Source organism: Perognathus longimembris, chromosome 23 (assembly GCF_023159225.1).
Source record: "Perognathus longimembris pacificus isolate PPM17 chromosome 23, ASM2315922v1, whole genome shotgun sequence".
NCBI classification, from domain to species: domain Eukaryota; kingdom Metazoa; phylum Chordata; class Mammalia; order Rodentia; family Heteromyidae; genus Perognathus; species Perognathus longimembris.
Window position 1 is genome coordinate 13,187,816 of NC_063183.1, and position 27,258 is coordinate 13,215,073.

General features: G+C 45.5%; 1 protein-coding gene across 9 annotated transcripts in view; it reads right to left on the bottom strand.

Annotated features, from left to right (window-relative positions):
- The window catches only part of Rbfox1 (RNA binding fox-1 homolog 1), a 929,373-nt gene that overhangs the window by 42,363 nt on the left and 859,752 nt on the right, over positions 1-27,258 (bottom strand). For 6 of the 9 annotated variants that reach the window (XM_048332271.1, XM_048332270.1, XM_048332273.1 and 3 more), the window contains 2 exons: positions 24,950-25,030; positions 4,873-5,005 (listed from right to left, as the gene is read on the bottom strand). The exons of 1 other annotated variant lie outside the window; for it this stretch is intronic. In XM_048332271.1, the coding sequence (XP_048188228.1) occupies positions 4,873-5,005; positions 24,950-25,030 (214 nt within the window). The remainder of the gene's footprint in view (positions 1-4,872; positions 5,006-24,949; positions 25,031-27,258) is intronic. 2 more of the 9 variants (XM_048332274.1, XM_048332269.1) reach the window with 1 other exon arrangement.

Genomic DNA, 27,258 nt, shown 5'->3' on the forward strand with positions numbered 1-27,258 from the left:
ATCCTCTAGCTAATTCTGGGATGTGATAGATAGAAACATCATAATTACCTAAAAAAGCACAGAACATCTTCCTCAAAGACACCCAGAGAATGAAGGCCAAAGCCTTAGAGCTAAGGCTAGATGTGTAGGCTTAGAGGTAAAGAAACCTCTTTCCTAGGTTGCTCCCGTTAGAACACCCTATTGTGTTTCTCTATCTAATGAGCTTGGTACCCAGAAGGCAGGTGAGGAGTTGGATTTAAGAGTCACATGATTAAGAGCTGGAACTTTGTGAGACCAGCCCAGTGGGGGTTCCCTGGGAGCATTGTTGGTTAGCTGCCCTGGTTTTTATCATGGATACTATGCTGATTCCTGGGTGTATCTCTTGTGTTTCTGTCTGCTGTCTAGCTCCATGCCTCACCAGCCATGCCACCTCTTCTGAATTGCACTGATCTAATGGGTAGCTTTACCCAAATAAGAGTTATAGGAATGCAAGACTGGTCATGGTGCTCTATCAGAATCCAGCACCAAGAAAAACACAGAAAACTTCTTCCTTGTGACTCATTCATGGAGAGCTTATTGTTAAGCAATGTGATCCTTCAGCAGTCTAACTGGTCCTGTGCAAACCAACTCTATGAATTTGAGGGTAGTGTGTGTGTGTATATGTGTGTGGTGGTGGTGGGTGATATGACTGGGAACTCAGGTGTCCCTCAGTAGTGAGGCAAATAATTCATAAAGGAAGATAATTAGATTTGCCTGTGTATTCAACATGGCCCAAAGAGGGCACTGAGAAGGAGGAGAGCATGGGCTGCTGATAAAAAGTCAGTCATTACCATCAGCATCCACAAGAGTAGCTTTAGTCCAGTACACATGTTGTGTAATTAGACCTTATTAAGTTGTAGCCTTATATAGCTCCTCCTCTTTCCATCTCTGTCAGCCAGATGGGGGTGGGTTCATTTTCACTCTCCTCTTAAGGAAGGCATGACTCATCTATGTCTGTCTATCTATCTGTCTGTCTATCTATCTATCTATCTATCTATCTATCTATCTATCTATCTATCTATGTGAAGGCAAACTAAATGAAACAGGCTGTTTGCTTGTGTTCTTCTAGGTCTGTAAAATTCCTACAGATACCACTTTCTAGCTCATTTCTGAGTCTCAGTCATTTATGGTGGCTATCTTTAGGGAGTCCCCAGCTGGAGTTTCATCTGTTCCATGGAGTCCTCCATGGTCTGAGTAGGAAGTCCTGCTCCAGGAGCCATAATGACCTATTCAAGTTCCCAGAGGTAAGAGAGAATGGACCCTTCTCATACCCTATGGGTTGGGAAGGAACTGGATGCAGACAAGGGCATTTTCTTGTGTGACTATCTCAGTGCTGGACGCTTCAAGGCACACCCAAGCCTCCACCAAGGAACCCGGGGATATTTTGCAGGGATTTCTTTTATGATCTCCCAGGGAGAGGAAAAAATATGGATACTACACATGGACCTAGGATAAAGCATACCTCTTTGGGTAGAATTTTAATAGCAGCATAGGTTCCCATTGGACATTTCAGGACATATTTGTATCCACACAAAAAATGTTCCTTAATAAGTACTGTTGGCTTTGAACGGATCTTGGCATTTTGAGACATGGTAGGGCTCATGTATTCTGTGCAAACACCCACACTGGGTGACAAAGGACCCTCCTTTTGTGCTCATACCCTACTCTGTCAAATAGGATGTGAATTGAAACTGGCCATTTGTATGTAGGCTCTTGCCACTACTGGAGGAAACTCCTTTGAAGATGCCATTGGTCCCTGCAGAGGGTATCAAGCAGACGAGATGCTGAGAAGCTGAGAATAGAGTAATAAGCTGAACCTAGGCTGGAGGAAAAATGTCTGTCTATCCTACAAACCTACTTCCTAAGGACTTTGAGATCAAAGCCCCACTGGATGGTAACCAGAATGGGTTCCCAGCTTCCTTGCTGATGGCTTCCTTTCAACTCAAGACTGGTGCCCTCTCTCCTCCAGCTAAGTCCTGCTCTGTACTCTACCTGGCTCCCTGGCTTCCCAAGATGTCCCTAGGCCAAACAATCATGAGAAAGAAGGAAACCTTCCTTTTAGATTAGAAGGCTCATGATTCCCATTCCACATCAATGCACCAGGCAGTCAGCAGTCTGGTACAGTGTTTAGGGAAGTGGCTTCCTTTTTAACAGGGACTTGGCTCCTATAGATTGTCAGTCATGGAAATGTCTTTCTGATCCCCTACTAGCATTCTGCTGAGAATTCTAATTGTGGTTTCAGGATTCTAGCCATATATGATACTCACCAGCAAAGAGGCCTGATTACAACAGTCTAACCAGAATGCTTGCAAAGATGGGTGGAATGTGACATTTGCCAAGTACTGTCTTTCCCTCTCTCTCTCTCTCTTCTCTCTCTGTCTCCTCTCTTTCTCTCTCTCTTTGTCTCTCTCTGTCTCTCTCCCCCACACACACACCATTTGGAAACGTCTGTGTCTCTCCCAGGCAAACATGGCATTAATTAGTTATGCATGGTTATTCCCAGTAAAGAGCACATTCATTATAAGTTAGTAAATTTCAATTTTATAGCAGGTGTGCTAGGGTGAGAGAGATTTTTATACATTGTTCATGTGAGGATAAGTCGTATAATTTTATGTTATTATTTTCTTTTCTGTTCAGTACAGTAGTGAGATACTGAGTAGGGCTGTACATAGACCCCAAAAGCTACAATTATCATGTTCTGAGATAAGATAATGATTTTCAGACAAAATAACGTAGTATAAAAATGCACAATTTTGCATTTATGGCTTATGAGTCTTGCTTTTGCAATTACATGAGCCTAAAAGGCAATGTAGTTTTGTTTTTAAGAAACTAATTGTATGACTTTGAGAATAACCTATCTTGATTTCTACATCCTGGGCCACTAAAATGGGCTTGGTATTGAGAAGATGAGATAAAGATCCACAGATGCTTCTGCATGAGCTAGATTACCTGCAAGTGGAGGATATACAGTTCAACCTGTTCCTGCCCTGGCTTCAACTATTGAGGAAGCTGGAAGGAGTATACACTCTATGATTTCTTATAGCTTCACCAGGTACATAAGGCTTAGAGTGTGCAAGTGCACTTTTGGGGGGATAGGGAGAATGTAGCATCACCCCATTATTGTTTTGTTTTCTTATTTTCTACTCTCTTTCTGTTATTTTCTCCACTATGAGGCTCTGAGTTGAGAAACTCTAACAATTTACCCCCAAACACTTGATGGACACGGTCTTATTTTACTGTCTCTGTTTTCCTTTCAAGTTGCTCTAACTTCATCATATTTCTTTATTTTTCAAGAACTACAGTTATTTTATTTTGGAAAGGGTGAGATTATACATGAATAATGAAGATGGGAGTAGTTCCCTCTATCTTCCGTATAATGGACAGTCTAGGCCAAGTCAACTTTGTTTTCTAAAACATTTATAAGCAACAACAACAAAAAGCTTTTAAGAAAATGCATGTAGCCCTCTCAATACAGCTTGGAATGGAGCCATGTTCTTTGTACAGACCAGAATGGCAGTCACCAGCACGGGAAAGCTCCCACTAGAATTGCTGGGGTCTGGCTGGATTTTCCCGTACACCAGAGTTTTCAAATGCAATACAATTAATTGATGGTGGACTGCAGGGTGGGTGCTCAGCAGCTTCCTCCACTCCATTGTGGCCACCTATACTATCTCGAGATGTTGCGAATGTCCTCTTTGCCTTGACCACTGTCCTTGTGGCATCTGCCTGACCCCAGAAGATCCCAAACTGAAGGGGGAGAGAGAGAGAGTATGTGTAGTATTTCACTATTTCCCTCCCCTATCTGTCTCTCTTTTCTTTGAGTATTCCCCACCATTCTTTGCTCTCTTCACTCACCAATATCAAGGCCCATGCCTAAGACCGAAGAAGCAGCAAGGAACAACAGCAACAAAAAAAGTTCATTGTTGGGCTGGGGATATGGCCTAGTGGCAAGAGTGCTTGCCTCGTATACATGAGGCCCTGGGTTCAATTCCCCAGCACCACATATACAGAAAACGGCCAGAAGTGGTGCTGTGGCTCAAGTGGCAGAGTGCTAGCCTTGAGCAAAAAGAAGCCAGGGACGGTGCTCAGGCCCTGAGTCCAAGCCCCGGGACTGGCCAAAAAAAAAAAAAAAAGTTCATTTTCTCCATAGGAAAGGAAAGAAGACCCAACGTGCCATTTTTTAAAAATGCAATCAAAAGGCCAAATTAATTCAAAAGTCATGGATCTCTTGATTGGGTTGCTTTTGATGGCCACAGCTTTAACTCTCTTGGGCAGAAGTTTCAGAAGCTCGGAAGTGCATGATGTCTTTGGGGAAGGGAGGAAGTCCACCCTAGTGATTTCCACGCTTGTGAAACCTGACATGCCTCTGAATTCAAGGTGCATGTGTGCGCATGCACGTGTGTCTGCCTGTGTGTGTGTGTGTGTGTAAATGCCATCCAACCTCCTAATAACCAGATGTTTGTGATCACCAGAAAACACACCTCTGGCTGTAACCATGTCTCCTCTTCACCAGCATTCAGACTCAAAGAGAATTTACATAACCACATGTGACATGCCAGAACGCTTGGAGGCACCGACCATGGCAGGACAAATTACATTCATTTTTCAACCCTCCCGCAAGGTGCAGAAACCGCTGCAGGCGCGCAACCGGGAGAGGGGCAGCATGCCGGGGGCGGGGTGGGTGTGGGGAGGGCGATCCAAAAGGAAAAGAAAATCCATCAAAGGAAAAGCATCATGCGCTTCCACCAGCAAACACTGCGTGCCTCCGGGAAGGTGGGCAGGTGGGGGGAGGGGACCCATCCATCCCCATGGAGGGCCAGGGAAGGGGTGCGGCCCGGAGGCCGGGCCACTTACCCGCCGTAGGCCGGGATCGGAGGCGGGGGCGCCGCGGCCCTGAAGGTGTTGTACACGGCGCGGCCACGGCCTCGCAGGTGCGCCCCGCGGTAGGCCGCCGCAGCCGTGGCAGCCGGATACGGGAAGCCGGGCACTGTGGAGCAAGAGGAGGAGAGACAACAGCAAAGGACCGTGAGACCCCACAGGCTGACCCCGCGCACGCGCGCGCGCCAAGGCCCAGCGCCACCCTCACCCGCTCGCAGAAGTGTGGGCACCCCTGCCCACTCCACCCCATCCCCAATGGCTTCGGAGGACGATGAGTTCATTCAGAGCGTGATCCCATTGCCCAGGGGAGGATTGGGAAAATGACAGACACCCCCAGGGACTTCCTAAGAGGAGGAGAAAGCAAAATCACCGCGCCGCCCTAATTCACTTCTGTGTACTTAAAAATAAAAGGTAGGTGGTAAGGCCCATGCGCAGTGCTTCTCGGCACTCTAGGCGCACAGGCGCTTTATGTGCATTTGCATAGACGCACATGTGTATATGCTCCTGAACACACGCTATGCACGTGGTATCTGTCTGCAGTACACATGTAAAAGCCTGCCTATGACCTGGTATGTGCGTGCTCACACATGGACTTAGTTTGTACACCGGCTGTACATCGGCACGTATACACGTTGGTGTAGGCATGTCCACATGATTACTTCCTCATACTAGCAGCTGCCTGAGAAAAGGCTCAGAAAGACCATGGGGGAAAAGGCATCTTTAACTGTCACCAAACACTCACCCCTGCCCCTTCCCCTGCCTCCTGTGGAACACTTAGCCTCACATAGGGTGTCCAGAGCTCTGCCTGTGCTTCCATTGCCTCCATCCTGCATCCAGAGTGTTATGAGAGGCCTTGACCCCCTCCCTACCACTGCTTTCAGAAGCAGGAAGGCATGCCAAGGCTTCCATCCAGCCCTTTCTGCAAGTGTGTGTGTGTGTGTGTGTGTGTGTGTGTGTGTGTGTGTCTTGTGGAAAGAAAAAAACAAGTTAGGCAAGGATAGCTAGAGCAAAAGGAAAATGTAGGCTGAGACAGGTAGCTGCTATCTCTTAGGTGAGGGATGGCCACATAGTGACCCAGGATTGGGAAGGGGTGTGTGTCTCAGAATCACACACTTGTGGACAGAGCATGTCGATAGTTCACAGTGTGTGATCTGATGGGGAAGGGACAGAAGGGCGTTTTCCTGTAGCATCTGCTCTCACCTCCTTACCACTTATGTGCTAGAATGAAACCCTTGACCTTGAAGACCAGCAGCCTGTGATCATCAGAATGTATTCTCTATGGTTGGTGATAGCGTTTCCCCTCCTGCAATTATGCTCAAATGCTACAGGATCTCAGAAGCAAGCCTGAATACCTCCATCTTTCTGCTTGTATCCAAGTATCCCATAAAGGTTATTTTAAACTTTTTACAATTTATTATTGCAGTTAACGACAAACCAGGCGGTTTTGTTTAACTCTCTTACCAGCCCCGGCACCTGAGTTTCCTGGGTAGCTTTCAGCTCTGTTTGAAATTGTAGAGAGGTGTTTGCCTTAATGGAGGAAAATAGCAACTTCCTAACATTGACAGAGCCCAGGGGCTCTGGAATTATAGACACTTGCTTCAGGACTGGCACGCAAATAGATGGGAATGGCTTTAACACTGGGTCTACCTTGCCACAGTTCAAATATTAAGTTTGCCTACTAAGAACTCCCTAGATCTTGAAATACAGAGCATGAGAAATGCACAATCTGGCTGAGCAGCTGGCTGCCTGCGTGAAGGAACACGATAATTATGCTGACCCATTCATTATCGCTGGCTACGGTGCCACGGGAGCGAGACAAGATCCCTCTCAGCGACAAGCAGGTTTTACAATCCGTCTTGGAGGATTTAGATATTGAGATGGAGCATGAAACAGAAGCTCAGCGACAGAGCTGAGGGAGCAGGGGGGCTGTTTGGCCTGGAGAGCCAAGAGTCCATCTTGTGCCCTCCTGGTTGTGGGGAGGGGGGGGCCTGGTCCCTCCCAAGCCCGGCAGTAGGAGATTATTTAGAGGTGCGAAGACAAGCCTTTGCATGGGGCGCGGGGGGCAGGGGGTGTGTATTTTTCCAAGCAGGATGCTTTAAAGGAATTCTTGTTCTGTTTGGGGAATACAATTTGACAGAAACTCCTGGCTCCAAAGTTGCCTTGAGGGGAGGCCAAATACCCCTCAGCAAGACAGAGTTTCTGCAGACCCTGCCTTAGACAAGAGGTTCATGGAGACAGCAGGCCACAGTAGTCTCCTGATGGATGCTCTGGAGAGTTCTGTTCTGTGGTCACTGTAGAGCCAGCCCAGGGGTCAGCTTTGTGAAGTCTCTAGTTAGTCATCATAACCAATGAGTATTCTTTCTCTCCCTCCCTCCCTTCCTTCCTTCCTTTCTTCCTTCCTTCCTTCCTTCCTTCCCATACTTCTATCCCTTCCACCCCTCCCTCCTTCCTTGCTTCTCTCCTTTCCTCCTTTGTCCCCTCTCTCCCACCACCCTTTACTTCCTTCTCTCCTTTCTCTCCCTCCCCTCTTCTTTCCTATTTTCCTTCCCTCCCTCCTCTTTTCTTTCCTTTCTCCCTCTCGTCTTCCTTCTGCTTTCCTCCCATCCTGCCTTTCTTCATTTTCATCGTTCCTTTGCACCTATTTTTTTTTCCAATTTCCTCTACAGAAGGGCTTCTTGTTCACATGTATGGGTCACAGAAGTGACAGGGAAGGGCTCTCCCTGGTCTGAATGCAAGGCCGTGAGGGTGGGACTCTCTATCTGTTCTGCAGTTTGATTCAGAGATGTGCCTGGCACTGAGCATGCGTTGCATACCTGACTCTTGTGCCTGCTCACCATGCCACCCAACCAGTGCTCATCTCCTTTGGAGAAGAGAATAGCTCCACCCTCCCCAACTCCACCCATGGGTAAAAAACAGTTGGTGAGATTCTGCAGACAAACTCTATACAAGAGGCACAGCTGATCTGTCAGGATGGCTGGACAGACCATTTCTGCTTCCATCTTTAGAGGTGTTAGAGTGGTACAGAAAGCACAACAAGACACGGAATTTGTGCCGTTCCAATGGCAGGCAAGAATGCCTGGACAAACGAGATTGCACCTGGAGTGATCAGAGCACTTGATTCATGTAATTAACTTTTACTGCCAGGGTTTGGAACAACTTCATGTTCTAGGGGGACATCCCCCAGACAGTTCCTAGGGTAAAGAGATTCAGTTGCACCATTCCCTGCACACAGCCCCAGACAATGCCTGCCCCTGCTCAGCACTCTCCTCACGTGCCACAAGAAGCAAGCAAACAGCCATTTATGATCCCCAACTCATCTGCGCCTGTCTCCTTCTATATTAGAGGATTTCCCCCCAATGTCTGGTGTAGGACAGCCTGCTACAAAGACAAATGGTCACTTTCAAGGGCAAGATGCACCACCACTGTTTGACAAACATCTTTTAGACTCAGCCCGGCATGGCAGGAGGGGCCATCTTTCTGCCTGATGGCTTGCAGAGGCGGGGCCAGGATGAAATGTACATTTGAAGCAATTACCTGTGCAGATGATGATGCAGATACACATCAAATGAGGCCCAAAGAAATGGTTTCATCCTTCAGCCACATAGAAAACTTCTTTTGTCTTATTTTTATTAGTGCAGATAAACTATACAAAGCAATGGGATTCTAGCCAGACACTGGTAGCTCACCCCTGTAATCCTAGCTACTCAAGAGGCTAAGATCTGAAGACTGTGGGTTCAAAGACAGTCCAGGAAGACAAATCTGACAGACTCTTATCTCCAATAAACCACAAAAAAGTCAGAGGTAGAGGTATGGCTCAAGTGGTAGAATGCTAGCCTTGAGTGAACAAAGCTCAGGGATAGCACCCCTGGCCTTGAGTTCAAATTTCAGGACTGGTACAAAAAAAAAAACACAACAAACAAAAATAAGTGAATAGGATTTGTCAGGACATTTCCATAAATGTATATATGCTCAGACTTGGGTGATTCTTACCTCAGCCCCCAGGACCCTGTGTCACCCACTTGATTTCTTATCAATTCCCTTCCTCTTTCCAAATAGTTTCCCTGGAAGAAAACATCTTAATCATGTACCTGCTCAGTGGCATGTGAGGTGTCATGCCTTCTATCCATGGCCAGCTTCAAGAGTTTGAACCCAGTAACCGAGGAATGCATGTTTAACCAAGCCAGTGAAAAGTATCAAATGGAAAATTCATCCCTCCCTCCCTCCCACCCTCCCTCCCTCCCTTCCTTCCTTCTACCATCCTGGGCTTGAACTCAGGGCCTGAGCACTGTCTCTGAGCTTCTTTTGCTCAAGGCTAGCACTCTACCACTTGAGCCACAGCGCCACTTCCAGCTTTTTTCTGTCTTTGTGGTACTAAGGAATTGAACCCAGGCCTTCATGCATGTTAGGCAAGTACTCTACTTCTAAGCCACATCCCAGTCCCAACATTCTCCATTTCTTGGAGTAAACCAGTGTTAAAATTACAAACCATGAAGTGGTCATCCTGTCCAATAAAAAAAGCCTTTTTTTGTGTGTATATGAAAGAACAATATCAGGGCACCAGTGGCTCATGCCTTTCATCCTAGCTTCTCAAGAGGCTGAGATCTGAGGATCACAGTCTGAAGCTACCTAGCAAAAAGCCAGAAGCAGAGCTATGGCTCAAGTGGTAGAGCAATGGCCTTGAGAAAAAATGCTAAGGGACAGTGCATAGGCTCCGGGTTTAAGGCCCAAGTGCCAGCACATACATGATACAAAACTGTATTCATTTCTGAACTACAGGGATTTTATCTACTTGAATTTCGACCTACTTGAATATTAACCTACTGAATATTAGGTTAATGAACACATAAATGAACCACCAAGGAAGGGCAGTGGCTGATTTGTGGATGCTGTATAAATCCTTAGTTTCTTGGTGAATGAGACAAGGGAAGACCTACAGGTTCGTTCTTAACCCTGATCCAGCATGAATCAGAGTGAGAAATCAGATATCACTGCGATGGAAATTGGATTTAGTTCCTAAGCTACAACTGAATTCCCTTTCAAAGAAAACAATGTAGGATCTTCCAGAAGTGATAAAAAACAAACAAATACAACTCCCCTCCACCCCCCCAAAAATAGGATTTTTGTGATCTTGTTGACTTATCACTGTTCACAGGCCACCCACTCCTACCCATCAGAGCATAATTTAGAGGAGGTAAGTAGAATAACTACCCCATCCTTGGAAATAAGGAGTTCTCTACTGTGGAAATTCAATGAACTAGAAAGCTCAGGGACGTAAACAAGAGCTATGTTGTGTGGCTCAAGTATCCAAGCAAATCAGCATTGTGAAATGGAAGAATTGTGGGTGGATTAACCAGCCAAATGGGCCATTCACCAAAGTGTCAATCGCTTCCTGCCTGTCTCAGTTTCTCCCCAACAACCTCCTCCCCTCCCCCACCAGCTCCACGCTCGTTCTATTTACAGTGTCTCCTGCCTCATCTCCCCCTCCGCGTCTTTTATGAACACGGTGCTTACCTTCGAAAATAAACACAAATGAGATCATTCCACCAGCCCAGAAATCCCAAGAGAAGACACAACGGCACCAGTAGAAAAGACTTGAGGGTTATAAACTGCATATTAAAGTTTTAGAGCTCTGGGAGAGACACAAGAAATAGCAGATGCTATACCCAACGGGGGTGGTGTGTGGGGGGGTGTGCAGGAAGCAGATCCTGCCTCAAAGCCATAAAAATATACAAGCGATTTAATGGGCAATTATTCTTTGCATTTGTGTGCGGGTTTGAATTTGCATGCGACTGCCAGGTGCCCTGGTAAAGGTGTGCCATGGGGAAAGATGGCAGGGTTCTGTCTTTGTCTCCATCCTTTCCTGCCTTCCACATCCACAGGCCACCCTGTCCTCAGCTTTGTAGTCAGAGATATTTGTGCTCATTCCAGGGGGCCAAAGGGTTCTGTGGGTAATTTATAGGGTATGTTCACTTGCATAGTTTTCAGGGTACATTTGTGCTTTCAATAGCAGGGTTGTGGGGTCTGTAGGAGATGCCCCCCTTTCCCCTCTGGGGAAATCCCATTTCTTGTACTGGGTCATGAATTAGAGGTGGCCTAATAGGTAATTGTGGAAGTGAGATAAATAGCCAGACACAGCCTTGTCAACGTCAATTTCGCAGACAGAGCTCTGGATAATAAACATCTTCATGAGAAGTTGAAGGTGCTGTTCTTTTTTTTTTTTTTTTTTCCAAATGGCAAGAAGGGTTTGTTTCTGTTTCCAAAATGAATCTCCAATAAAAGTCTCTCCGATTGGTTGGTACCCTAAGTTGTACCTGTGACTCGGTCAGTCTCTTAAAAAAGGCATTAAATAGAAAATTTAATATGATAGGGAATATTAAGTTCTAGGTCAAAAGAGAAAGGAAAAGGCTTGCTTTCTTTTTTAATCTAGTAATTACAGGGTTTGGCAGGGGAAGAAAAGGAGAGGGAGCTTTTCATTCTTTCATTTACAAAGAGAATAGCCACTTAATTTGTAGAATCTCTGGTTCTCAGATTCACTTATATTAATTCTCAAAACACATTTGGGATCAACTCTTGTTCATGATAAAAAAATGTGTGTTGATATTAAATAACTGCTGTTTAGGAGTGAATAAATCTGCGTTTTGGACAAACATTTCCTTATAGGACATGCTCATTTGAAATGCATTGAATAGGAAAACAAAAATTTCTAATTAATGTACAAGTCTAATCACCACTCTCCACATGGAAGAGTAATTTTTCACTGTTCATTTCCTTGGTTTAATCTCAAAACTGACATAACAGAAACGCCACGTCCTATAAATCTCCGCTCGTTTTGTTTCTTTTAATATATGCATATTCCATTTGCACTGCAGCTGCTTGGTACTGGATCTGGGTGCCACATGCAGGAGAGTCGATAAAAATATTGTGCAAGGCGAGATGCCTTTCTTCCCGGCCATGCATGCCACTTACTTAGAGGAAAAACAATAAAATAGCCTTGTGGATGGTCCCTCGGCCTGCTGCTTGGTGGGTGATTAGTGATTAATTACCTTGCAGCAAATTGACATGGCACGAGGAAATTGACACATTCCTGATTAATTAACTTTTTATGGGCGGTAGTTACTCACAAAACACTGCGCACCATAATTGAATCTCTTTACATAACGTCATGGTACAAAAGTTTTAGTCAAATCCAAATTAGCCAGAAGTTGCTAGGCTGTTATTGGTCTGATTACGGTGTGCTGAGGGAATTGGCAAGGATTTGAACCTGGAGAGAAATGTACATTTTTTTTTAAGTGGGGTAGGGGGGAGGAGGAGGAGGAGGAGGAGGAGGAGGAGGAGGAGGAGGAGGAGGAGGAGGAGGAGGAGGAGGAGGAAGAGGATGTCAGTTCTGGCCTCACTGCCAAGGTAAATTTTATTGATCGGAGTACTGTACTTCAGCCAGACTCTGAGAATAAGACTGTAAGAGACAAAGATATCTCATTTTTCTCCAGTCTCTGGGGGTGGTTGTCTCTCTGGATTTCTGGCAAGTTCTTTCTCTTTGGTCCAGTCTACTACCTTTTAGTAAATTCATTCCTATAGCTAGTGCGAATTGGGGGCTTCCTCATCTTTCTTTCCATTTCCTGACACACACACACACCCTCTCTCTCATGGTCACCATCATTAGACTGTTGCTAGATTTCTCCCTGCACCCATCATTTTCTTTACCATCTCATTTGTCACCACCTCATTACACAAGCTTCTGTTGGGCAGGCGCCCTGCATCTCAGGCTCCAACATCTACAACAAGGCCTAGCACATCTTAATATATTAATGTATATTATTGTTATATATTATATAATTATGCATTATATATTATGTTACATCTTAATATTATGTATTACTATATTACTATATATAGATCTATATATAAAATCTAAGCTACCCGAGTGTAGGGCCTGTGATTTAATCTGTCCTCACACTCACCTTGTGAGAGGATCTTTCTACTCTTCGCTCCCAATCCAGCTTCCCTTCTCTGGCCTGTCTAGTCAGCTCTATTGTCTTTCCTATCTGCATACTACATCCTAAAGAGCCAGCCTCCCCTCGCCCCCCATCACCAGCTGGGTTAATTGGCAGGGGAAGATGGTGCTCAACATCGCAGAGCGCTCACTGCCTTCTTCTTGGGGGACTGGCAGGCATGTCAGGGGAGGAGAGGTGCCATTTCTTCCATTCTATATTGAAGTTCTGAGGGTTCAGGATTCCTGCGAAGCCTGGGCTCCTTTCTGCTACATGGGGGCATGCGGTTGAGTAATAGCACTGATTGATGTTCTTGGTGTGAATCTGAAGGCAAGCTGGTTCCCTTTCCTGCAGGGTTCCTTCTCCACACCTGGATACCACCCAGGGGGTGTCCTGTATCATCCCCTAAATGGGGAAATATAGACTCCACCAGCACTGGTGGCCAGGAAGGTACTGGTAGGGTGTTAGTGAGGCCACAGCTATAAGAGTCGGTTGGGTAATGACAGGGTGCTGGATGTGACTCAGTTCCACTGGGAAGTCTTTGTTGGGAAGACTGGAGATACTTGTTTGAAAGTTGGGGACAATTTGAAGGGCGAAACTCTCGTGATCTTAGAGGACACTGCCCTTTTAGGACATGTGATCAATTGGTTAATATTATGCTCAATGCTGACTCTAGGTTGGATGGACACCTCTTGCTTGCAGAGAAATGAGATAGCTAGAGAAAACACAAGTATAAAAATACACATGCAATTTACATACAGGAATTTTCTCTAGAAAGCAAGATCAGTGTCCCCCAAGAGTATAAAGGATTTCTAAGTTAAAAACAAACACAAAAAAATTAGCCGGACACGGCAGAGTGGGCCCGTAACTCCAGCACTCAGAAGGCTGAGGCAGGAAGACTCAATATCTGAGGCTAGCCTGGACTATATATTATGGGGTTTTTTTTCCCTCTAATGAACAACAGAACCTATCCCTACCATTCAAGCATAGGAATTCTTTGTAATGCTGAGTGAGGACTGGAGTCTTTATTGTGGGGTTCTTTTTTGGGGGGATAGGGATAGCCCTAGGGCTTGAACTCAGGGCCTGGGCACTCTCTCTGAGGTTTTTGTTTGTTTTGTTTTTTCCTCAGAGCTAGTGCTCTACCACATAAGCCACAGCTCCACTTCTGGCTTTCTGGTGTTTAATTGGAGATAGAAGTCTCAGACTTTTCTGCTCAGGTTGGTTTTGAATCATGATGAGATCTGAGATCTCATCCTCTGCAGCAGCTAGGATGAAAGGTGTTTGCTACCAGTCACCTGGCTCTTAGCATTGGCTTTACCTAACTGCCCCAAGGCTCCCTTTTACCTCTGGAGGTTAGCTATTATTGTCTCCCCTTGTCCACATTACAAATGGTTGGATGAACCAAGCAGATCCGTAGGTGAATGCTAAGGTATGCACTCCTATGCTTTCCCATGTAGAAGAGGCATTCGTGATGTGTCTGAGCACAGATATTGACAATACACCTCCAGGCCAAAAAAAGAAAATTCTTTTGTAACATTTCATTCAGCTAAAGGAGAATGAATCTCAATCTTGGAGTGTTTAACTTTGGCAGGGCTGAAGAAACCATTTACAAATGTCCCTTCTGTTGTTTGAAAGAGTTCTGCAGATAGGCAAAGCCCCATGATGCTGATATCTATTTTAATTTACGTGCAGCAGTTTGCCATGATCTATTAGTTGGACAGAAATCTGTACCACTATCAACTTGGTTGTTTTTTACCCCCTTCTCAGGCAGCCACAGACAAAAGGAGAGAAAAGGAACCAAATAATTTATATAAATAATTACTTTATCAAGTACATATAGCCAGTGAAATACATATAGCTAGTTGTTAAATCATTCATGATCTAACAGCTGGCTGAAATAGCAAGCCAGGTGAATTGCCTCTCCAAGAAGGAAACAGTGTAAGTAAGAGAAATTAGCTTTCTGATGCAGAGCTGAATTTCCCAGGGTTCTGTGGGGCTGCTGCAATTCTAGAACACAAGGTTCTCAGAGCGGGGGCAGGGGGGCTGCCTCACCAGGTAGGGATGTGATATAATGGTTTTATTCATTTTACTTGAAACCATTACTGTCAGGATGGTCTCTTGGTGTCAGGGCCATCTGCTTCAGAGAAATACAATTTTGTCTTTAACAAAAATTCAAAATCCTTATCCTTTGATCAACACCCAAAGCACACCTGAAGGATAGGCAGGGGCCATCTGAATCAGGTGTGACCTGCCCAAAGTCCCCTTATAAAAGACTGAGGAAGAAAGTCATTTGGAAATGGCTCAGGGGATCTAGTCACTGACTAATGTAAACCTCCCAAAATTCGGTGCACTTTCAAAAACCACCAGAGCCAAGCTGAGGGCTACTGTAGCTCACGCCTGTAAATCCTAGCTACTCGGGAGACTGAGATCTGAGGATTGAGGTTCAAAGCCAGCCAGGGAAGAAAAGTCCATGAGATTCTGAATCTCCAATTAACCAGTAAAAAAAGCTGGAAGTGAAGGTATGGTTCACGGAGTAGAATGCTAGCCTTGAACTAAAATAAGCTAAAGGACAGCACCCAGGCCTTGAGTTCAAGCTCCAGTACTGGTGTTCAGTAGAATAGTGCTTTTTTTTCTTCCCATTTTGATCCACAGTAGTTTGGGGAAAGTGAATGCACTGAAGACGAGCACTTGGGAAGGAAAAATTCTTCCAAATAAGCTTTCTCAAATGATTGAAGGATTTCTCAAGGTGAGCATTGAAAAAGACTAAACACAGGAGTTGTAACAGTCCTCTGAAGAAAACCTAAGCATTCCAAAGCACTGCGTGTCCATGCCCAGCGTTTCCAGGGAATTCGCGCCGAACAACTGCCTGGCCGCGGCGGCTCAGCAACACGACTTCCCTGCCTCGGTCTCTGGCTGTGTGCACACCGAGCCCCAGGACGGCAGAGTTTATTGTTTTAATATCTGTCTCCAACAAAGCAAACACATCCTCGAGTGACTCCTTATCTGTCATATGTATTTCTGTGACAGAAATATCAAGACAAATAAGATGTTTGGGGGCATACCAAGGGATGATACTTTTTGCTATTGGAAGTTGGTTTTTTTTTTGTTCTTGTTTTAATACAGAACCAAGACCTCTATCTCAAAAACAATGAGAACTGCTGATCTGCATTAAGTTTAATAAAAAAAAAATAGTGCCAAGAGAAATAGAAACAGTGGGCACCTGGGAGATGTTTCTTTGCAGATATTTCCCTTTAAAGGACTTTAAAAGGAGGGAGTACAACTAGCTGTTATTTTCTTACCAAAAAACAAAACAAAACAATAATGGAGTGGGCTATGATTATGACTCAAAGTGATCAGACATGGATGGAGAAGTTGAGAGGCCATTAGAGATTGGAACACAAAGGTGGCATCCAGGTGAATGAAAGAATTAATGTCAGAGCCAGCAAAAACAAAGCTTACTTGGTAATAAACCAGAAGTATAATGGGAGGTGAATATAATGAAACTAAGTTTATACATACATATTTCATATATATTATGTATGTCTCCTATTTACATTTCATACATGTGATCAGTGGGATCCATCATTGACATAACTTGTTACATGGGTATCTGAAAAATTACATGAAAAATATGCATGTATATTTTATATATAATACATATGCAAATACCACAACAAAACCCATCATTTCATTAAATTCCTATGCACTGACAAAAAGGTTGGGGAATACACTGTATTTAGAAAATGTTATATATGTATACAATAAGTAATGAATGAATCGGCCATGTGCAAGCTCATGGGGAAGTCAAGTTGGGAAGAGTGCAGTCCAAAGGTGGGGCCTGAATGATGGGTAAGGATGGGAGGGGTGTGGCCAGACCACTGTGCCCAGCTTCTGTTCACTGAGTGAGCTGTGTGGCCAGGTGCCAGGAATGTAACACCAGGCAGAGCCTGACACACAACAGGTGTCTTAAAAACCTTACAATCTGAGGGTTCAGCACAAACAAGGGGACATCAGTGGCTGAGTAAGTCTGTCTACAACCCCACAGGATGGCAGAAGCAGGTAATACTTAATTTCTGACAGGGACCCAAGTGGATGAGTTTCCTATTGGGTTGTACCGTCCACCTATACACAGTCAATGAAATTGTTTTGAGACTTTCACCTGACATGCCTGCCTCATCTATCATGTGCCCTCTTGAGTTGGGGGTGGGGTAGTGCAGGGTCTTGTCTAGGAGCTAGAATGTCACCTGACTAAAGAATTCAATAAAGACAGGAGGTGGACTTAGGCATTGCCAACTCTCCAACCAAAGGGGTGCTAAAGTGATGGAAGGAATTACTTCAGAGGAAATGATCAGGGAGCCTCGGAACGTTTCCACCATGCTGCTGACCTGTGGATGTGCGCAGGCAGTAGCAGGGCTGGCTCGCAAATTGGTTCTTTTCTTTTCCCTAGGTCCAAGACCGGGACTTGAACCCAGTGCCTGCCTCAGCGCTCTACCAACCAGGCCATGTCTCCAGACCCTAGTTCTCTGATTGGAAGGATCTATTTCTGAAGATTTTTTGGTACAGCCAGGAATGTTGGAGGAATGTGGAAGGAAAAAAGGCTGTGATCTTGGGTAAGCAAATGGGGTATTTCACCATTTTTGTCCCCAGAAACGGAGGCAGGTCTTTTGTATCAGAATAAAGCTGCCACATTTAAGTTTTCATTGTGTGAGCAAAACTAAGAATTGGTTCATGGTGTCTAGGCCACATTTTGGTCTTTTCTGTAAATGTAAGAAATTATTAGCTTTAAGTAGTTCTACAAAGGAGTTGCCATTTAACAAAGCAGCTAATGAATCCAAGATATTTTGATCAATGTAACCCCTTTCAACATTCTCATCCCTGTACCTTCCTTTACTATGTCCCTGGTGGAGGGTACTCTTTTTATGAAGCAACCTGACACTATTTGTTTTGTAACATGACAAAAATGACTATTCACATCCATAAGAAGTCTCCTCATAAGAAGGTTCCTCGTTGCCTCTGAAGTAGCCTGATTCAAATGAGGGTAAGGAGCTGAGAAAGATGTTGGTGAACATTTGCCCCTCAGCTTAATCTGGCCCATGGTTTGTTAATTTGTAAATAAGGTTTTATTAGAATGCAGGCAGAGCTGTTTACTTACTTACATACAGGTGGCTACATGTGCAGTCATCTATGCTCCTCTTGGCCATGGCAAGAGGTTACATGACCTCTAAAGCTGAAACTGCCCATATAGAGCAGACAGATGAGTGGTCAAGGAGGGGAGATGAAAACAGTGTTGGAGCCCAGTACTGTGTAGTCCAGAAGCACTGGACAGCTGCTCCTGGGTTCTGGGGTATGATCCCCGGCTCTGCCAGCCAGTGCCAGGAGCCCAGTGTATAGCTGTGTCTACACTTCGGGGTGCAAGTTTAGAGGCATTCTACAAGGACCCAAAGAGCCTGGGTGATCTCAGACAAGGTCCTTAGCCTCTTGATGCCCTCACGAGAAAAAAGCATTAAAAAAAAATCACCTTCTCATTTCCAGTCTAAGGGTAAAGTATGGACAATCAGGAGTTTGCAGCATTGGGGAGAACCCCAAAATGGCAACAATCAAGGTAAGTCTTATCATTTTTTCCCCCTTAGTACTGGTGCTGGAACTCAGGATCCTGAACGGCTTGAATCACAGACCTGCCTCTTTATGCCTGGGCTCCGAATCTCAGAGCTGGGATGACAGTCCTGTACACTGAGCCCAACTTTTAATTGAGTGGTATGAGGGCTTCGAGATTCTTTTAACCTGACTGGCCTCAAACTGCGATTCTTTTCAGTAGCTAAGATTATAGACAGAAGCCATCAAGCCCAGCCAATACATGTTTTCATATTTAATGCAATTTTCCAAACAAAAAGCTATAATCATAGTATGAAAGCGTCCATGAAGACGTGCTGAGTTATATTGGATTCTAAATCTCCAAAGGAGGAGAGTGTATGTGTATGAACAATAATCGCCATCCTGTCTAATGCAATATCTTGATATTTTGTTCATCATGGATCTTTCTCTATTAATTGAGACATTTACCAAATTGCTTAAAATATCATATACCTGGATTATGGAGACATCTTTTGAGCCCTTTACGTCTTAGTTTCAAGTTCAGATTGTCTCGTTTTCCCTGATCTCAGTACTAAGTGACCTCCAGAAAGTATCAAAAAAAGTCATCCTGGAGACTGTGGCCAGCAAGGAAGGAAAGGAGATAATGAGTAGGGCTTCCATTCCATGTGTCCATAACCCAATGACCTATCTGCACACTTCCTCTGAGCCGAGCTTAGTCTACTGACATTTTCTGTACTGGGCAGAGGCAACAGGAAGCTGGGAATTAATTTAGGCTTTTAATTACAGAAACCAGAGGAAGTTCCATTAATTGCCTAAAAGTAGAACAGTGCAGGTTTTGACGGATGCATGGCTCTGCCACTTAAATCATGTTTTATGAATTCTGTACAACTATGGCCATAAAACCTGCAATCAATATATCAATTAAAACCAGGCCCCTACCACTTGACCTTGAGCTTCACAGAAGAGAATAGATGAAGAGCTGGTTGTGCATTTTGACACCATTTCGGTTCTGAGCGTTTGCCTATCATATGTTTTTACAGTGGTGGGGCAGGGGCAAGAATCTTCCTTAGGTAAGTAACATTTACCATCCTCCTTCATCTTTAGGACTTGACCCCATGAGGATCTAATGTTCTGTCATGGATTCCATGCACCCACAGATATACTGGTGTGCATTCTCAAGCACTGAAATTTTTGCTTTAAGGTGTCTTTTAACCCTTCCCCTCAAATGGTGGCCCTACACCAAGGTGTTTGCTATGGGGTTAAATTATCTCTCCCCTCCTCCCCCCAATTCAGTTGTTGAGTCCTAATCTTTAGGATGATGGTGATATTTAGAGATGAGGTTTGAGAGGTGACTGGGGTTACAAGAGGGATAGGTAACACCCGCTTTCTCTCTTTCTTCCACGTGAGGACACAGCGAGGAATCAGGCCAGGAACAAGCTAGGTAGAGCCCTCCGTGGGTTTCCTGGAGGCCCAGTCTCCAGAATCCTGCCAACATAGTAGCTAGAGCGCATACATTGGTGTTTTGTTATGGTGGTGTGAGCAGATGGATAGAGGGCTATGCAGAGCCTGCTCCTCATGGAGTTTTTGTTCTTTTCCTTAACCTCCCAGTGATATTCAGAACAAGTAACATGAGAATACATGTATTTGCTGACACAATTAAAAATGGATAATGGTACATAAGCAAAGGGAGATTGCCAAAATAGAAAATACATTTTCTATTACCATGTTTTTCACAGGCTGTTGCTGCTCCCCCCACACACTGCCTCCACCAACAATGAGAAAAACTCAGAAGTAGAAAGGAATGTCATGAAATTCCTAAGAGGTGTCCCAATGTCAATCGATATGCAAAAGCTACTCATTAGTGGTAGAGAGGCATGCTGGGAAACAGCCTATAATCTTGTGGTTGGGACATGGATGAGGGACTAGAAACACAAGGGTGTTGTTCACAATGGCCTACATGGGAGATGTGAGGAGAAAAGAACTTGGGTGACTGAAGAGAACAGTCAGCCATCCACTCTCCATAGATCAGCATGAAACCATCCAACAAGGCTTCCTGGGAAATGGTCACAGTGTAGTAAGAAGCAAAGCTCACCACAATGAAAATGTGTGGAAAGCACATTATAGGTGTGTCCTTCCCTCTAGGGAAATTCAAGTATTTCCCCACACTATTGGAGGTATGTGTGTGTCCTCCTGTGAATCCTCATGGGGGAAATGTGTTGGTCCTAGGAAGCCACATGGATGACATGGTGTGTCTGTGTATATGTATGTATGCTTCCCTGATTTTCCTGAACACATTAATTTAAACCTATTCATAACTGTGAAGACAGCAAAACAAAGCTGCTATCGAGAATGTCTCAAGTCTTAAATGAAATCACCCAGTGATGTGGAATCAGAAGTGGGCCATTCTTTGATAGTAGAAGCCAGGCCTCACCTCAGGATTTCCTTTGGCAGAGGTGTGATTTGTTCCTCACCTCCCCGGCTCTGCCCCTGCCCCACACAGATGACACTGCTGTTGATAGGTCATTCAGTGAATGCCCTAAACGCTAGAAAAACAGACAGGATTGGTTCATGCCACTGTCCCTGCCATTTCTGCTAAAATTCTCTGACAAGGGGTCACATGGTTTGCTCCTCAAACCCCATGAAGCAGTATTAGTAGCCAACAATTGTGGGTTTGTACAAAGTAGCTATCCTGCTTGTGATCCTGGTATTTTGCTCTATGTTTTTCTAGAAGCAAGCCCAGTGTAGACTTTTTTAGGAGCCTTGTTTGATTATGGTGTACAAGTGGATGTGTGGCTATAATATGAACAAGGCTTTTAAGTCTGTTTGGAAAAGATGAAGCAATATGGGGCCCAATAGGAATATGGATTAACATCCGATCCGGAGGGAGATGTTTCCTCCACACAATTCTTTGGTGTCCTTGGTCATATTAGAAGGATTTGCTTAACAGGGATAAACTGAACACACATTTGTATATGCTCGCACACTAGCCAACACATTTACTTATAAGTCTGTAAATACATAAGATCCAAGTTGCAAAAGTGTAATTTACATGACACATATATATGTATATGCTTTCAGGAAGACCGCTCTCGGGTACAGTGAGACTGACATGCATCTCCAAGTTAAAAGAGGCATCCTAAAAAATTGCTGGGTTCCTAGAGGAAAAGCACCAGTAACCTGTCAGATTTCAAAGCCAAGGTACTGGACTGAGCTGGGAGGATGACCATGTTAGGTAACTGTGCATTCCCCCAAAGGGGGCCATTTCCTGTTAAACAAGCCAAAGGAGAAGATGGGTGAGAGGGAAGAGAGACAGACAGAGGGAGGAGCAGGGAGAGATGAGAGGGAACAGAGGAGAGACAGGAGAAAGAGAGCTAGGAGAGAGATGAAAGAGAGGAAGATGCTATCGGAGGGGAGGGGAGAGAGAGGAGAGGAAAGGTAAGAAGAAGAAAGACAGGAGAAAGTGGAGAGGGGTTAGAGAGAAGGAGAGGGAGGGAAGAAAGAGGAAACAGGCAAAAACAGGGAAGAACTAGGAGAGGGAAGCAAGATATGGGAGAGAAGAGAGACAGAGTAGAGGGAAGATAGAAGAGAGGGAACAGACAGGGGAAAGAAGAGAGGGCAGAGCTAGAAGAGAGGGAGGAGAGACAGGAGCTAGGGAAGAGAGGAGATAGAAAGGTGATAGAAGGGAGGAGCTAAGAGAGAGGGGACAGAACAGAGATGTGAGAGACAGGAAACTGGAAAGAGTCTGGGAGAGGAGAGACAGTGGAGAGGGGAGAAAGAAGAAAGAGAAGAGAGGGGAGACTGGAAAGGGGGGAGAGAAGAGGAGAGATAAGAGAGAGGGAACCAATAGAGGAGAGACGGGAGGAAGAAGAGAGGGAGGAGCTGGGAGAGAAGAGAGGTAAGCGGGGGAGAAAGAAGAGGAGAGACAGGAGAGGGAGAAGAGACAGGAGAAAGAAGAGTGGGCAGAGAAAGGGGAGACAGACAGTGGAGAGGGAAATGGAGAAAGGAGAGAGGAACTGGGAGGGAGAAGAGAGGGCAGAGCTAGGAGAGAGGGAAGAAAGGCAGAGGAGAGGGGAGATAGAGGAGATAAGAAGAGGAGGAGGAATGAGGAAGGAGACAGGAAAGAGGAAAGAGACAGAAGGGAGAAAGAAGAGAGGGAGGAACTAGGAGAGGGGATAGAGCAGAGATGAGAGAGAAGTGAGGGAGGAGATAGGAGAGATAAGAGAAGGGGAAGAGAAGAAAGGGACAGGAGAAGAGGATAGAGATGAGAAGAGAGTGAGGTGCCAGGGAGGAGAGGACAGAGGGAAGAGCAGAATGCAGAGAGGGAAGAAAAAGAGAAGGAAAACACTGGATATGATTTCTTCATACGGAGCACACAGCTGATGAGAATAATAAAATCTGAGTTCTATCACCTATGTTATATATCAGATGATGTCATTTATAAAATAAAGCTGTGGACACCTACTGTATAGTACAGTTTCTATAATTACAAATTTTTAACTCAGGAAAGAAGTATCTGTGTATTTATCCGCCTATCTAATCTATCCACTTGGAAAACCAATATTGCTACTTAGATTTTTTCAATACTGACAGTACAAATCAGGGATTGATACTTTTTCTTCAAAGAGCTACTCTGTGTGGACCATTTTTGTTTTACAAAACATTCCTTATAAATTGGGCATGGGTAGATTTCACCCTATGGATTTACTTTACCAACCTTGCTTGGCACACACACCCAAGTCACCTTAGAATAGTAATATGACTACAAATTGCACCTCTTGGGGTTTTCTGTTTTTGAGGTGCAGTTTGTGTTCACTTCTATTAAGAAAAACTTAAGACATCAATGTCCTATGATCATAACCATATTATACTACACAGTCACCAGTCATCCTGCAGGACTGATCAATGTAACATGAAATAAAATAATTCATTGCCTCTGTGTGCCCCATCATCCCTGTCCTATATACAATGCAGAATGCAGGTAGAGAAGCATCTGTTCCAGAAAGTTCTGGATGACAACAACAGAGGAAAGAAACACTCAGGTACATAACCATATATACACAATTCTCCTTCAAGAAAACCCTGATGAGGAGAAAAGGAAGGGCAAGTCAACAAAATCTCTAGACCTAGAAGCAAATACACCTAGAAAGGCAGCCGCAGGTTGGCAAGTTTCCCCAGGGTGAATTGTTCCACCTCTTGGAGCCCTCTGCTGCCACAGCTGTAAAACAAGCATGACAGTACCTACCTGGTGCCGGTGTGGAGAGAAACGAGTGAGGCTGAGGACGTGAGCATGCGCAGTAGCATCAGGAGGCAGGTGCACGCACATTCACAGGGCCCCACAGGGTACAGCTTTCACACATTCAGGAAGAACCACTAATTGCCTAGAGTGTTAGGTTTTGGCTTCACTCACTCACACACACACACACACACACACACACTTTCTCTTTCACCAGTGCCAGAACTTCTATGGATGATACACTGGTTGGCAGACTTGCCTGCCTGTCCTGATCTCCTGAAACTTCAGGAAATGATGGGGTTGATTTGGTCTCCATCATGAGTGTGCCTTCCATGACAGCGCATCATCCCCTTGGTGAGGATTCCCACTCTCTCATCCCTCACATCTACTTGCTCCTCTCAAAGGACCCCCCCCCATGACTGTTTTGAACACTGGCCCTGGAGGACAGCTAAGGAAAGGTCACAGGACTATACACATAAAGCATCAGCTATGCCCGTGAGACTTTCTGGCCGGGCCCATGGGTGGGGGTGGGGGACAGATAGAGCTTGAATTCTTCATTCTGCTCTGGGAATGGAGGTCCCTTTTAGTATGTCCATACCAACAGCTACCTTTAAGACTTGATGGGTCTATTTATATAGTGAGCTATCCTTCTTAAAACCAAATTTCTATCCCAGCTCTGTCTGTCTCCAGTACCTCTCATTACAGTTACTTGAAAAGGACAGTACAGCCTTGCAAAGAAATCATGAGCCATCCACTGGGCCCATTTCCCATGGGGGGGGACCTCAAGGAGGAAAGGATTGGCAGGTGCCATCAGAAGAACTCACAGGCTCAAAGTATTTTCATAACCACGTGCAGTACTATCACAGAAAGCAAGCAAGGATCTCTAGCTTTACACTTTCTCTTGGCATTCCGCCATCCCCTCCCCTCCTCTCCCCCACCCTAGCCACAGTCCCCAATATCACCCCCCTTGCACCCAATGCTTGCATGTCTATGAAGAATGGCTCAAATATCTGGGGGAGTGAGGGGTTCTGATGCAGATGGGGGCACAGGCAGAGGGATTGGGATGTTAAGGCAACAAGTTGAACAGACATGCTTATATGAAAGTCCACCTTACAGAGAGCCACGGGGGTGGGGAGGGGAACGAAGGGAGGAGCAGAAACTGAACATGGCAGAGAAGGAAGGTGATGGGACTGAGATTCATGGCACAAAAACAGAAAGGGAGCCACAGTCGTGGGCTTACTTGCAGAAGTATATACAAGTGAACTGGGGGTACTGTACATGGAAGATCCCTCCTGGTTGGCCTGGCACAACAGAACCGTGCCTGTGAGAGAGAGAGAGAGAGGGAGGGGGGGAGAAGAGAGAGATGGTATCCGGTTTGGGAACAGGTATGCTACACCTCCCCGATCACCGCCATGCAAACGAGAAGAGGCAGAGAAATGAAACACAGCCATATCCCACAGCGTGAGACAGAGACACCTCCCAGAAGACCCCCCCCCTTTTTGCTTGAGCCCAAGGAACTCAATGCAAAACCACCCCCATTATCCGCTGCCCTCTCCCCTGAGTATTCCATGATGGCTTTTCACGTGGCATGTGAGCACTGGGGGGGCTGGTGGATCAAATTTCAAGGTAGCAAGGGAAGGAACCAGACGCTGAAGACCCAGACAGTAAGACAGACTCCCAACAGGCCTTCACGGTGTGATCTTGATAAAGTACCTGTACCTCTCTGTGCTTCAGTAGTTCTCATCTGGAACACAGGGTCCAGCATACCTACCTCTGAAACATGTGGCCGCAGCCACAGCTGGTGTGTAGTAATCACTCAAACTCAATAGATTACGGAAGTGTATGTATATGATGGTAGGTTTAGAGGAAGCTCTCCCCTCACCCTCAGGCTTTTGTCTTTATGCACAGCCCCAGTCAATCTCTGGAGGATGCAGGACCCCCAAGGGAGGGAGGCCATGGTTGTCAGCCTCAGCCTTTCCAGGTCCCTTCCCCTACCCGCCCTCCCCCCCAATCTCCCTGCCTTCCCTCTGCTGAGGCTGCTGACCTGCAGGCCCAGGCTGTACTGCAGTGTGGCTTGCCTCTGTCTGATTTAAAGCAAAGGGCACTGGGCTTCTCCTTGCAAAAAATGGAATTTTACAGCAGGCAAGCATGGTCTCCAGGTCTGACACCTCCTCAATCTCTGCCATGCTTTGAATCACCACCGAGCTCTAAGGATGAGTGCGGTTCGGCATCTTCAGGGGATCAATTCTCTCCCACCGCTGTCAAGTGCAAACTCAAAGACTTTGGAAAGAATGTGAGGGACTCTTCAGGAGCCTGTGGCTCATTAGGGATTCTGGAAATGCCTGCCCCCAGTTTCTGTTCTCTTCCCCCGGCTGCCTCAGATCAATTGCATCCATTTATTTTGGAATTCCACCATCATCACTGCAGTGAGAAAAACTCCCAGGAAAAGAAGCCTATTTTCTAAGCACTCCCCACCCCCCTTCTCCAGAGAGCTCGCCCTAGGGAATGTTTCTATGGTCCTACAAGATCTTCCCCCGGGTCAAGAGCAAAGTTAAAATTCTCCCCATATAGAGACCAGAAGAGACAAGTAGCCCAGTTGTAACCAGACCTGTGTTCCGCCCTCCTCAGTCATAAAGTAGACATCACACAGGAGGGTCACTAGGAAGTTCTTCTATCCACCTCTCCCTCCTTGTGCCCTGTGCTGCTCTAGGTTTTGTTGTTTACACATAAAGACAAAGATCTGCTGGGCATGGAAGTCCCTCCTTCCCCTATGGCCATGCAGAACCACTCCATCTTGTCGTCTGCCAGAAGAAGGGATGCTGCCAACTGTATACCTGGGTATACAGCTGGCGTACATCTCTCCTCTCCCCCTCCCCCAGGGAGGCCAAGAAGTAAGAGTGACTCTGTCATCACTGATTAAAAAAAAAAAAAAGAGCGTGGATGAGCCAGAGGCCAGAGGATGGAGAGTTCAAAGGCCAGCCTAAGCTACAGCAGGGGACCTGGTCACCAGCAAAACAAAACAAAAGAAACAGAAGTGAAATCTGCACTTGTCTTAAAATCACACTCAACCTAGCTCAGCAGGTGGTTCTTGGTTCTTCTACATCATTCTAGAAATGGAGGACACATTTTAGGCCACACACTGTGGTCCTGCTGCTCCTCAGAGAGCATTCTTGGATTTGACACCAAGTCAAAGCAAAGCAAAGAAGTCAAGTGCAAAGCAAAGGAGTCAAGTCCTTGCTTCTCTCCAAACTCCTCAGGGGAAATGATGCGGGGGGGGGGGGTGCTCAAGGCAGCCAGTGGGAGGTTGGTCACCAAGAGGATGCGCAGAGATGACCACGGGTACCTCACACACCTGTACAGGCCTTCCTGGTGACTGTGCCCAGTGCTGGCTGTCTTAGAGGAAGTGATGCCCACAGGGCCCGCTGGGAGAGGTGGGCATCCCTGGCAGGTACCTGACTGACGGTGGGTTAAAAAGCAACTTTTCAAATAAGATCTGAAGTTCCCCAGGGTGCCTGCATTGTGAAAGGAAAATTATTCAATTGCAGTAAC